Source organism: Apteryx mantelli, chromosome 20 (assembly GCF_036417845.1).
Source record: "Apteryx mantelli isolate bAptMan1 chromosome 20, bAptMan1.hap1, whole genome shotgun sequence".
NCBI classification, from domain to species: domain Eukaryota; kingdom Metazoa; phylum Chordata; class Aves; order Apterygiformes; family Apterygidae; genus Apteryx; species Apteryx mantelli.
Window position 1 is genome coordinate 6,507,672 of NC_089997.1, and position 14,377 is coordinate 6,522,048.

Sequence of the window (14,377 nt, forward strand, 5' to 3'; positions counted from 1 at the left end):
GTCTGGGCTGGATATTGGAGAGCCCAGAGGGTCTGTGAGTTGGCTGCTGGAGGGACCAGGTGGTCCAAACCAGCTACGGGAGAAACTGTGGGGTCTGGATTTCTGGTATGGGAAGAGCCATAATTCTGGACCAGGAGGGGAAGTTGCCCTTTATGTGAGAGAGCAGTGGGAATGCATGGAGCTCTGCCTCAGGAGGGATGATGAGCAGGTAAGAGCTGACGGGTCAGGATTAGAGGGAGACCCACATGGGCGATGTTGTGGTGGGTGTCTGCTACAGACCACCTGATCAGGAAGAAGTAGGTGAGGCCTTCTTCAGACAGTTGGAAGAAGCCTCATGTTCAGAGGCCCTGGTCCTCACAGGGGGACTTGAACCACCGTGATATCTGCTGGAGGGACAACACAGCAGGGCACAAGCAATGCAGGAGGTTTCTGGAGCACATTGATGATACCTTCCTGACACAGGTGATTGAGGAGCTGGTGAGGTACCTCATGCTTACAAACAAGAGTTGGTTGGGAATGTAAAAGTCAGGGGCAGCTTTGGCTGTAGCAAGCATGAGGGGGTGGATTTCAGGATCCTGAGGGGGGGGGGGGGAAGGCAAATAGCAGGATCACAACCCTGGACTTCAGGAGACCAGACTCTGGCAGGTTGATGGACCTGCTTAGAAGAACCCCGTGGGATACAGCCCTGGAGAGAAGAAGGGTCAAGGAGAGCTTCTTGATTTTCAAGGATGCCCTCTTCAAGTTCAAGAATGTTCCACCCTGACATGCAGGAAGTCAAGCAAAGGTGGCAGGAGGCCTGCAAGGATGAACAAGGAGCTCCTGACTAAACTCAGACATGACAAGGAAGCATACAAGAGGTGGTAGCAGGGTGCTTTTCAACCTCAGTGATTCTGTGATTCTGTTGCAGAGAAACTCATCTGTTTGTGTGTGTATCTGTGTGTGAGGCAACTGGGGAGGCAGGGGGACCCAGTGGCCAGCTCCTGGATAGACTGCAGATCTAAGACCAGCTACAGGAGGGATCCTTATGACATATTTGTATGTATAGGTATATATTTTCCATTTACCAGCTTTCATCCTGATCAGCCAGAGATGGGAACAGGATGAGGCTGCTGGTGCTGTTTGTGTTTGTGTGAGTGTTGAGTGTTTCTGTCTCTGTTCTCCTGTGGCCAGCCGTGTAGGTCCGTAAATGTGTTTTGTGTCTATGTGTGCATATGTGCCTACTGGGGATGGAAGCTCAGCCTTGCTACTGCCTGGACCTGGGCACAAGGAACTGTGGCAGCCTCACCTCTGTCAGGTTTCCAGATCTAGCAACTTTTAACATCCTGGAACTCTTACCATTGGATTGCTGGACCTCTCTTGCAAGACCAAGCATCCAGAAATGTTTCCTAGGGCACCCAAAATCTATTAGGATTCATGTCTTCAAAACCACCTTGGTGGAGCTTAGGAGATGGTAACACATGCATCCATGGAGAAGGTTTGCGTTTCAGGCTGGGAGTCATTTTACCAGTCTTGGAGAGACTAACACCTAGGGGTTGGATGACACTGCTTAAATACAGGCATTCAAACCACCCTGTGGTGTTTGAGACACCAAATGGGGCTGGCAGAACTGACAGTCAAACATCACCTTCTGGAGGGACTGCTGAAGGATCTGACAGATACCCACCTCCAGCACCAAAAATGATGCTAGGCACTGCCTTTTAGCAAATGAATCCTGTCTTAGGTGTCTCCATGTTCACTGGCAAGCTCCCTTTACCATTAGTAAAGGGTCGATTCAGTTGCCCATGACAATGCCAATGACAATAGTCATCCATGAATTGGCCACTCCATTGAGACCTGGAGGGCAGCAGGGCCTGTGTCATGTCTGACAGCCCCATGTAGAACCCTTGGTTGCTACAGGGGGTCCGGAAGGCACCAGGCACTTGCGTGTAGATAACTGATTCCTGCCAGGAGCAGGGCCTTGACCCCACCACTGCTTCATACTAACCCCTGAGAGAGCAGCAAGGCCAAAATGGGATTTTTCTGCATTCCTCCACTCAAAACAAAGACACTCTGCAACCATGAGACAGAGATGTACTTTGGGGAAATGAATAAACGTGAAGGATTCTAACCCTGTGACCCTTCTTCCCAGCAGCGGTGTTTAGGATTGCTGCTGCTTCTTTCTTCTAGTGCTCTCCCTGTATTTTAGCAGACAACCCTTTCAGGAAAAATGCACTTCTCTCTGGAACAGGAAGAAAACCCCAGAATACCTTGTCTTCCTTTGGCTCTATTGCTTACGATGAAAGCATCTGGGTGAAGTTTAATTCTGTTAAGGAAATTTCCACTCTACTCTAGTTTGGCAGAAAGAACATGCAAGGTTGTGCACCCTGCAATCAGAACATCTTATCTGACCTTGCCTTAGCCCTGTTTTTCATACAAAGTTGAAGAACTGCAAAGAAACCAGTTTAATCCAGCCAGCAGTACAAAAGCTGTTCAAAGGTTACACCAGAGGAGCACCTGAATCCACTTCTGCTCAAACTACTAACCTACACCCATTGCTTCCCTTGGGAAACTAATCTGTCATTTTGCAAGCTTCTATGATTGGAGCTGTGATGCCTAACCCAGCTGTGGGGATACCAGCAGGACAGGGCCAGCAGCTCCCCCCACCGATACTGCATGCCTATGTTTATCAGCCATGGTCTCTGGGAAATCTAATTCAATAGGCACAGCAAATGCCCTGGGTGCGGGAAGACCTGGAAAAGGCAGCTCGACTGTTTTCTACAAGAGCAGATGGACATCACCCTTGTTGGGGGGATGTTTTAGTATTGTTACAACAGATAGTTCAGCCAGGGGATAGAGAACAGATATTGGCAGACTGAGATGATAATCAACAACCTTGACCACAAGTAGATCAAAATTGGGATTACAATAATACAAATGATCAGGCAGCATCCGAAACGGCATACCAAAATCTAGTTTTAGCAATAAGAACTTCAGAGCAAATGGGTGTTATCTCAGAAAAGGTACTATCGTTAGAAAAAGTCTGAGGAACACCCGAGAAATTTTTTGGAATCGCTCATGGCAAGCCCTATTATGCTATTGAGGGATGTCTGTGGAAAATGTTAATGAAAGGCTGGTAGTGAGTGTATTGGTCCAGCAAGCAGCACCAGATATCCATGAGTATTTCAGAAAACATGTTCCAGGGTGGCAGGGAGAGGATTTACAGAAGATACTATCATTAGCAACTTTCATATACGATGAAAGATCAGAAAAAGAAAGGAAGGAGAAGGAAAGGCGAAAGCGGGAGGAAGTGAGTATGTTGGCAGCAGCAGCATTGGGACGAATTCCAAAGGTGAAAGGAAGGGGAATAAATGGGAGAGGATGAGGTCAAAGAGGAAGAGGGACCAGAAGAGCAGGAATGGGTATAAAACAGTACCCCCTTTCCTGGGAGGCTGAACAGGGAATTGAGACTGTGATTGCTGATTTGGTTAAGAACGGAATTATAGTACAATGTACTTCCCCTCCCCTGTATTGCCTGTGAAGAAACCAGAATTGGACCCAAATGGGAAACTGGTATACCGCTTTGTACAAGATTTGCAAGCAATTAATAGAATAGTGGATCTACCACACTCTGTGGTCCCTGATGTGATCCAAGTCCTTATGGAAATTCCCTCAGATGCAAGCTGTGTTACTGTTTTGGATTGAATGGCAGCTTTCTTTACTATACCAGTACATGAAGATTCACAGTTCCTCTTTGCCTTTACTTGGAAAGCACAGCAGTATGCATGGACCAGACTGCCACAAGGATCCATGGGTTCTCCCACACTGTTTTCGAGAATATTGAAAAGAGATTTACAAACGATTATGCTGTCAAAAAACTGATACAATATGTAGATGACTTGTTGATTGTGAGTACTGATTGTGATGTTTGTTAGCCAGATATTAAAACATTGTTGTGTGCCCTAGAGGAAAAGGGACATAAAGTCTCACTTGCCAAAAGGCAGTTGTGCCAGCAACAAGTTAATTATTTGGGAATGATAATTTGCTCAGGAGAGAGACTGATCTCATCTGAGTGAATACAAGCAACCCAGGAAATACTAGTCCTTCAGATGAAAAGGCAGGTTAGGGCCTTTTTAGGTGCAATAGGATTTAATAGGTATTGGATACCTGGATTTAGTGAAAAAGCAAAGGTATTAACACAGTTAACAAAGGATAATGAACCAGATTTAATGGTGTGGACTCCAGAGGTGGAAAAACGTTTAAGAGTTAAAGCAGGCAGTTATGGAGGCTCCCTCTCTAGCTTTACTGGACTATGGAAGGCCCTTTGTGTTATATCTGAATGAACGAAAGAGAATCACAAGCAGTGTGCTAGTTCAGAAAACTACCCAGCACTGGCGTGCGATAGCTTATCAGTATGAGCTAGTTTTGCTCACTGAACCAAATGTGGTGTTAGAACAGTGTGATAGGCTAAACCCAGCTACTCTGTTACCAGAAATACTGCAACCCAAAGAAAAATTATTTCACAGTTGCTTGGAAACAATAGATTTGAGGCCAACTGTTCTGCCTACTGTGAAAGAAGAGTCTCTGCACAATCCAGATTTAATATTGTTCTGTGATGGATCATCATACTATGAAAAGGGTCGAAGGGTTGCTGGGTATGCAGTAACTCTGTAATAAATAGTGCTGGAAGCAGGATCCCTTCCAGGACATTTTGGGACTCAGGCGGCGGAACTGATAGCCTTAACCCGAGCATGTATTATAGCCACGAATAAGACTGCTAATATCTATAGGGACTCCAAATATGCTTTGGGAGTGGTATTTGCAGTGGGAATAATTTGGAGAGGAAAAAGGGGTTTTGACATCGGCAGGGCATCAAGTAGCCCACTGAGATCAGATTTTAGAGTTATTAAGGGCTTTGGAAAAATCTCTGCAGTTAGCAGTCCTGTATCAGAGGGCTCACCAACCAGACACTTTGGATATAACTATGGGAAATAACCTTGCTGATGTCACAGCAAAACTGCCCTACAACCACTGCCTACCAACTGGAGCCATGAAAAGAAATGGTAATGATTGAAACTACAGAAGAACTGGAGAAAGAACACCAAGGAACACCCAAGGAAGAGGTAGAAGGATGCAAGCATTTTGGAGCAGAACAAAAAAACGGGATATGTTTTTTGCAGGGAAAATGGTTGCTCCGTAAGATTATGCTGATACCAGTAGTAAGAGAACTCCATGGATGGACACATGGGGGGATGTCTTATTCAGAGAATCAAATTTCCCAGTCATGGGCAGCACCAGCTTTGACTCAAGCAATCTTACAAATAACGAAAGGGTGTTTAATATGTGCAAACTACAATGCTAAATCAAAGATAGAAGCTAAAATAAAAGGAGGGCACCCTTGGGCTTGGATGCAGTTTCAGAAATTACAAATAGATTTTGCAAACATGCCCCCAAGAAAAGTACAGAAACATTTACTAGTCATAGTTGATCGATTGTCTGGTTGGGCGGAAGCATTCCCAGCCAGGAAGGCTACAGCCCAGTGGTAGTGAAAGCTTTACTGAAAGATATCAAACCACGCTTTGGGGTACTGGAGGAAATAAATTCTGATAAAGGAGCTCATTTTACTGCTGAAATACTAAAAGCAATATATGAAACATTAGGAATTCAAAGAAGACTACATACATCTTATCATCCTCAATCTTCAGGGCAGGTAGAAAGAATGAATCACACACTGAAAATGAAGTTAAACAAAATTTGTAGGGAGACTCAATTAAAGTGGACAGAAGCATTGCCATTAGCCTTGTGGGAATTAAGATGATGCCCGGGCCCAAGCCATGGGTTGACCCCCTTTGAAATTTTGTTTGGCAGACCAGGTAGGATCCCAGGAACTTTTGTCCCAGCACATAAAAGCCTTTTGGCAGGAAATGAAGCTGTCACCCACTATGTTATGTATCTGCAGAATAGTTTCAGGAATAAGAGATATGCAGCTGTAATTACCCAATCTCTGCCTTTAGGAGATTACCTTCATCTGTATCGACTGGGTGATTATATTATGGCAAAAAATGATAAAGCCAAACACATGCTACAACCAAAATGGGAGGGTCCTGTACAGGTGTTATTGTGCCCTTATTCTGCTCTTAAGGTTGCAGGTAAAAAAAACTGGATTCATCACTCCCAAGTAAAGGCGGCCCTCAGCACTGCGACCTCCTCAGAGGACATTCCAGCTCCTTGAGCATCTACTGCAGAAGTGAGAGTACCCATGCAACACCAGGAAAACTTATTCAAGGGGAACTGTGTTTATTGGTTACACTCTGTAATTATTTTGTGCTATGTGTTTAAATGTGATTTTGGGATCATTTCAATCTTTTATAGCTATTACAAGTTTAACCCTACGCTGGGAAAATAATCGCATTGTACAATTTATGACTAGGGTCTCACAAGTGGGGAACGTGTCAGAATGTTGATGCTGCCTACGCCACCCTCAATCCCTGGGCACCGATTTTGGTTGTCTAGAAGAGCCTGTTTCTGGTTTGGGCTGCTATCAGTCCAATTTCACATATTTACACCCTAGGGTGCCAGATTTTTGGCAGCAACCCTTTAAGGCACATTCATATGATAAAGCTCCATGGTGTGTCATCGTGCCTCGCGGAAACCTCACAATTTGGGTAGGAGAAACAACTAACTGTGACTACACACTACAGTATAATTATACGCAAGCAAGGTTTCAATTGGACTGTTCAAGGGCCAGCAATAATTCTGACGTAGAAACTGCATGGACTGGTAAGAATAACCTGGTAATTTTAAATAACACTGAGCAAGAGAAATTGCCCACTTGGAACCTTACTTGGAGCATAAATGGTACGCACTGTCAAAGATACTATAATATTTCTTCTTCAAATGGCACATATATCTTGGGGAGTAATGGTCAACTTAGCCCTGGTAATAGCAATTGGAGGAGTGTATGTGCTGGTAAACATCACCTATTGTTTTTATGCAATCAAATCAAAACAAATCAAATATGATGTAACTGTCATTCAATGACACATTGATACCTTCCATCAAATAGCCAAAGAGCAGTCTCTGTGTAATAGCCTAGCAACAGATTGGTCGTGGTTGTGGTCATGGCTACCAGATCTGTGAGGGTGAACCAGGCGTGTTTTAATAATTTTGATGTTAATTCTGGCAGTTGGAATTTTTCTTTTTCTTGTTGTGTCTCATGCATGGTTCAACTAAGTTTTTCAAAGATAACACCAGAAGAGGTGCAAAATTAGCTAATGAATAATTTTAAAATGGACCATTTAAGGCTGGCACGGGACTATCTCGTAACGTAACTTGGCAAGGGGATTGGTAGAACTAAGAATTGTGGATAGATCTGGTTGCTGGTGTAAAGTAAAGTATTGAATATGTAACAGCTTACTATTGCTTAAAAGTTGTGACAAAAAGCTGCTCGAGGTCCTCCTTGTGCTCCTTGCCAAGAGACACCTTATTGCTAGCAAAACTTAGAAATCTGACTCCTGCTGCTCATTATCAGTGCCCGCAAACAAACAAAAGAGAATAGATAATTTTAACACAGTGTAAGGTTTAGGTTATGGTCATGTAAGGCTGAGTTTTAGGTTTAAGGTTAAAGTGAGTTTCGGTTTAGGGTTAGGGACAATAGGGTGTGGGCAAAGGTTAGGTAGAAGGTATAGATTTGGCATTAGGGGTAGTGGCTATTTTTAGGAGTTTGGGTTATAGGGCAAGGGTGTCAGGACCCTGAGGGCACTGATAGACCTTAATGGCCCTAATCAGCCTTGCCTGGGGACTCCACCCCAACCGCGAGCTTGTGCCATCGCCACTGCTGCTCTGAGCACCTTGAAGCCTTGCCCATGGCAGTGCAGGGCCTTGCCCCTGCGACTCCTCCTGACAGTCTGGCCTGGCCCAGAGCTCTTCTCCCCACAGTGCCCTTTCCTAACTCTATCTTCTGAGTGATATCCTCAGCGCTGCAGGGATGGCCTGAGCCCCCATGTCCCTTGCGCCCACCTGAACCTGGGTTCTCGCTGGTGGTGGTCTGAGCCCCCATGTCCCTCATGCCCATTTGGCCTCAGGGTCTTGACAGCAGTGGCCTGAGCTCCTGTGTCTCTCAGAGCCAGCTGGCCTCAGGGTCTTGCTGGCAGTGGTCTGAGCCCCTGTTTCACTTGTGCCTGCCTGGCCTTGGGGTCTCGATGGCAGCGAGTCCCCCTCCCTGAGGGAGCAGCTGGCCCTCACTCCCACTTGGCAGCTAGGAGAGATCCATGAGTGGGGTTCACCTCACCTCCCTGCAGACAGCTGTGTTTCTGACACGGTCCTGGCTTTAGCAAGCCCATACCGCCTGAGCTCGTCCCTCCAGCCTCACCCAATGGTCTGGGAGAGGAAGAGGCATTTCCTCCCCAGCAAGGGACTCAGGGACTTGTAGGGGTCACATTCTCATAAGTAACCCCTGACTCGACCCTCATCCGTTGCTCGTTGTTCTTCACCTCCTTGAAAGTTTTCCCTGATCAGGGAGGCCTGGGGGAATTTATTGATGCAGATGGAGGGAAAGAAGGCACTGAGTACCTTGCCCTCCTCTATGTTCACTGGAACTGGGCCACCTGATCCATTCAGCAATGAGTCAGCTGCTTCCTTGTTCAATCTTTTACTGCCAATGTTTTAACACCTCCTGAAGGCCAAATCCCTCTGGAAAGGGGAAGCCACTGGTGCAGTATTAAACCTCCATGGCAAAGGCTTTGGGGTCATCTGGCCTTGAACCCACCCCTGAAGGAGGAAGGTCTCACCCTATAGCCAGAGCCCTTTCATCTTGAAAATAAAACAGTTTCTATTGCAAAGGAAATACACAAACAGCACAACCATCTGCCAAAATGGCTAGTCCCTCACCCAAGATCCTGGCTCCATGTCCTGCCCCTGTCTTGCAAGCTATGGAGATGTGATGTGCAAGTGCCCCCTTCAATGGGCTGGTGCCCCCACTCGTCTCTTGTCATGCCATTGAATCACCAGCTGGAATTTGATGGTCAGAAACCTCCTGGCTCATGGGCAAGAGCAGAAGTTCTCCCAGGAATTGGATCAGGCAAGAAGACCAAGAGTAGGGAATCCTCCCCCAACAGACAGTACTGGCCTCATATTGTGAGGTCACTGACAAGGTCAGGAGGCTCAGTGATCAAACTTATGCTCCTTCCAGGATTCTGCTGGGGACACAGCTTTCCTCCCCATCGACAAAAGGTGCCAACATCAAAGAATGGATACAGGGGTAACAGCTCTAGCCAGTTCTGCAGTCCTTGCCCATAGCCCTGAGGTCTCAGCGGGTGCACTTGTGGAGCAGTGAGCATGGGCCCATCTCAGACTTGGTGCAGAGCATCCTTCAACTCCCCTGCATAGGTCACTCCCAGCAGCTCCTGCTCCAGATCTTCCCCACGGAGATCAGAGCAGGGCCAGGAGCGGGGAACTGCCCAGGGAACCAGAATGGGCCCCTGGGTTTGCTGGGTGCTGCACAGACCCTTCCCCCTCTCACAACAGCATCCCCCCATTTTGCCAGGTGTTGAACAGACCCCTCTTCCCAGCTGATATTGGGTGCCTCTTTGTGTACTACGCTGCACAGGCCCTCTGACCCAGACCAGGAACCACCCCAAACATGCTGAGCATGGCACAAACTCCCCTTCAGTGAGACATTGGCCCCCACCCTGGGACCTTCACAACCATCCCCCCTTTCCTCTCCCAAACCTGAACCCAAAAGGCCACCACATTGCCCCTTCCCTCAACATGCCCACCACCCCAGTCCTTAAATCCTGGTTCCCTCCCAGGGAGTCCTGCACAAAAAAAGGTCTCACTGAAGAAATCAATATATCAGGAAGGAAGATCATTCATTTCCTCCCAGTACCCAGCCTGTGCAGGAAAAAAGAGAGTTTTATTGGGGAGAAATAAGAATGACAGTAAAACAAGAAGGAAATGAGAATTCCTGTATAAAATAACATGTAAATGAGATGAAGCAAATTAAGGAGAGATTCCTGTTCTCCAGTCTGGACATGTCCATAGGAGGGCCTTGATTCATTGCCCACTCATTGATCTCTTTATGAAGGAATGTGGTGGTAGCCAAGACACACCTGTGAATCCATGCCTTCAATTTAGGGAAGCTGGCCAAAGAACCAGAGTTTTAGAGCAAGTTTTCTCCCCTCATGGGATGGATGCATACAGATGGAGGGGGAATCACCTCCAGGGGTACTGAGCCTTGCAGGCAGGAGGAGCTGACAATCACCATAGACTCAAGTGTCTCACTTGGGCTCCTCTGCCCTTGGGTGAAATGAATCCTGCAACATCTCCCCAGGCATCTGTTGATGCCTCCCATGTTGATGCCTCCCTCTGAGGGCATCCCCTGCACTTCTGTCATGGCCAGTGGATGCAAAGAGGAGCTTTGCGATCGTAGTTCATTTTGGTCCACAGAGTCCTCCTAGCAAGGGGGAAAGCAATTGCTCTCTGGAAGTGTCAGTGTCCTTGCACCTTCTGTAAGGACAGAGTAGCTACCCACCAGCTATCACAGACTGGGTGTCAGATGTGCTACCCCCTGATCTGAGAATGGCAATCTGTTTCCATCTGTCACCATTTCCAGCTAAGCTGCTTTCTCAGTCCAAGTCTTTTGCTGCCTGCCATTGACCAGGTAGAAGAAGCAAAACTGCTCCCTGATACTAGTCACCTTTCTCTTTGCTCTTTTGTTGCAATTGGGGTCCAAAATCTCCACACCCTGAAAAAAATCCCAGCACATGGGCATGGTTAATCATAACTGAGATTAAGACTGAACATCAGGGCACAAAGTATCTGCAGTCATCTGCCTGTAGTTTTAGCAGTGCCTCTGGCCGTTCCACTAAAGTTCAAGTTATGATTTCAGTGGAAGGTAGATGAGAAGTACAGCAGGAACAGTACACATGGGTCCTGAGATGGGATGTCCCATTTTGACTTTTTTAGGATAGAGAATGGGCACTGAGAGGGAGGAGCGGGCAGGACAACATAGAGAGGTGTGCAAGGTGCCTACAAAGGCCTTTGACAACTTCCTAGGGCCAAAGCCTGGCTTTGCTGACTCTGCTGACCTGATTGCCATGGGATAGAAAGGGATCCTCTGCTGATGACCTCCCAAGGAAAGATAGTCTCACCACAGACACTGACAATTCCTCTGAGGGCCACCTCAGGTAGTGAAATGGGTGGTGAGCATAGTGATTTAGACATTAGCAGGAGTTGGGCTTTTGGGCCCCATTTCATCTCACCAAAGGCTGTTTGTTGACCCAGGAGCCTTCTCCACCTGAGCTGACCTGCAGGCTCCCTTGAGAGACCACAGACAAAAAGAGGCGCTCTGAAGGGACACTGCATGTGCCCATCGGACTCAACATGGGCAGAATCACAGACAGGCTGGCACTGAAGTCCCTGCCTGCAGGTGTGAGTGCTCTTGCCCATGATATTGAGGGACTTTTCAGATGCCCTGGGGTTTGCCTACAGTGTCCACTTGCAGCACGAGTGGCATCAGGTCCCTTCACTATTTCCCCTAACTGCCAGGAGCCCACAGATGCCTGGGAAACTTGAGGCCATCACAAATTACAGGAGACACCTACATGTGTTTGAGTAACTCTACTAATGTGTGCATGTCCTTTAAACTGAAGAGTGATGAGGGCTGCAGGCTGAGGCACTGACCTCTACCCTGGAAATGTTCACAGCAGAGGGAGATGGTTCCCATCTGAGGAACCTGCAGTCAGGAAAGCACTGCCACTCCTGATCTCCCTGCCTGTTCTCCCGACCTCAATTGTTCTGTGATTCTGTGTGATTTTGCTCACATTTCACCCCAGATGAATTTCCTCTTACCACAGGAAAAGAAAATGATAACACCGCAGCACTTTCCACGTACAGCAATACCACTTTTCCCACGTACAGCAATACTACTTTTCTGTAAAGGAAGCATGAAGAATTCTCATGAAGCATGAAGAAGGGAAGCATTTCCATTCTCTTCTAAACTATCCATTTAATTGCTGATAGAAATCTATACTCTCTTCCTATCTGCTTTCCACCAATATTCTCAGTGCTGTGGTCTTCTCAAGGGATACATACGATGCAGCACATCACTACTCCCCACATTGACTTTATCACTTTTCAGAACCAGCAGTGTTTCTCATGCAGGAGTGCAGAACTGCTGTGAGCGCTGGGTGAAAGCCAGAGCTTTCCTGAGTGCTTTCCTCAGGGCCTCCCTGACCTCCCTGTTCCGCAGGCTGTAGATGAGGGGATTGACCAGGGGCGTGAGGATGGTGTAGAAAAAGGAGAACACTTTGTTGAGCTGCCTCAGCTGGGGAGTTCTGGGCACCATGTAGACAGTGATGAGGGTGCCATAGAAAACAGTGACAACAGTGAGGTGAGAGGAGCAGGTGGAGAAGGCCTTCTGCCTGCCCATGTTGGTTGGGATCCTCAGGATGGCAGCTATGATGCACACATAGGAGGCCAGTGTGAACAGGAAAGGGAACACTAGATTAAGGAAACATAGGATGAAACTTACTGTTGTAACCACCCTGGTGTCACTGCAGGAGAGTTCCAGCAACGGGGTAAGATCACAGAAGAAGTGGTCGATTTTCTTAGGGCCACAGAACTTAAACTACGATAAGAAAGAAGGGACTATTGTACAACTAAGGAATCCCACTAGCCAAGATGCTGCTGTCAGCCATAGAGAGACTTTCCAGGTCATGAGGCTTGCATAGAGCAGGGGCTGGCATATGGCCAAGTACCGATCATAGGACATGACCGCCAGGAGGTAACACTCGCTAGATGCAAAAGCGCAAAAGAAATGTAGTTGTGTAATACAGCCATGAGCAGAGATGCTGCTGTGCCCAGTCAGGAAGCTGGCCAGCAGCCGGGGCAAGATGGTGGAGCTGTAGCAGGTCTCCAAGGAGGACAGATTGCCCAGGAAGAAGTACATGGGAGTGTGCAGATGCTGGTCTGCCACCACAAGCACAACGATGAGGATATTCCCAACCATGGTCACTGAGTAGATCATGAGCAAGAGAAGGAAGAACAGTGTCTTTACTGAAGAGACATTCCCCATTCCCAGCAGGATAAAATTCACTGGCGATGTACGATTGTCCCATTCCCCTTTCTCCATGTAGCGCCACAGGTCCCTCATTCCTCTTTTGCCAGCGAGGCAGCCTACGAGAAAGAACATTTGTTTGTTTGTTTGTTTGTTTGTTTGTTTGTTTCTTTCTTTCTTTCTTTCTTGTGTAGAAGAATCATGAGGGAAGTTGCCAACAGAGAAAATACGGACCATGGCACTTCTCTGACTGCATTTGTCTCCCTTTATGGCCTCCATGACTGGTGAAAGGAGAGTATATGTTTTTTCCAGAGAGTTAAACCATGCTTTTAAAGAGAAGGGCCTCCTAAGAGCGCGATGGTGGTGGGCTGCCCCATGGAGGTGCTAATTTCATGGCTGGAGTGGAGTTAAAGGAGAGAAGGCATTCACTCAGACTTTGACAGTGTCTCTCCCACACCTGAAGTTATTCCAAATAGCAATCACAATCCCTACCAGGCAAGAAAATCCCTTTATGTGAGCACATCATGCCAGATGTCCTTTCTCCTCAAAGGAGCAGGACAGGCACTGCACCAAACAGCTGACCTCAGCTCTCTGAAAGGGAGAAGGGACAGACCGTGTGCTTCCTTTGACAGTGTGTGGGTCAGGAGCTGGCATCCAGAACTGTGGAGTTGGACTGTCTAAGAGGATTCTCAGAGAGATAAATAAAAGTGAGATAGCCGTGAGAGAAGATGGACACCTGAGCTAACTGGGCAACATGAGGAAGAGAGATTTTGAGCAGAGTGGGAGGGAAGAGGGCAGATAAGATCATTCAGCCTGTGTAGTTTCCCCCTCAGCAATGGTTTCTGAGGGCTTTGGGCTGCCTCACGGCACAGCCCAGCAGCTAGACCTCAGCACTGCCAGCTGTGCTCATGGGGCCCCCTGAGCAGCATTGCTAGGAGTGGGTATCTCCATGGTAAGTGGTAGGTGAGATTGGGAAGAGCATTGTTCCACTCCTGTTTGTGGTGAATGCCCAGGACATGCCTGTGTGCATGGCCAGGGAAAATTCCTGCCTGAGAAACACACCCCTCTGCCTGGATCCTACCTCCCAACGGAGGTGTGGGTGCCCCTCGACTGGGCTCTGGGTAGGCTCAGGAACAGCAAAGGCATAAGTCTAACTCTGCACCCACCGGCAAGCTCACCAGCACTCTGCTCATCAAACAAGGGAATCAGAAGAAATGTGGAGAGGGAAGAGGGAGATGGTGGGGGAAAGACATGCAAAAAAGGACATGCCCGTCACCATTCTTGCCCAGAGGTGCCACCATGCAAAGCCTCACCAGCTCAAGAGGAACAGACCTGACTCAGAAG

The 14,377-nt window shown here is 47.5% G+C and overlaps 1 protein-coding gene across 1 annotated transcript; it reads right to left on the bottom strand.

The window, feature by feature from the left end:
- Positions 1-12,130: 12,130 nt before the first annotated feature.
- Positions 12,131-13,108, bottom strand: LOC136993770 (olfactory receptor 6B1-like). Its single transcript, XM_067308717.1, is given in 1 exon segment — positions 12,131-13,108. A coding segment is annotated over 1 exon segment (978 nt).
- Positions 13,109-14,377: the final 1,269 nt, after the last annotated feature.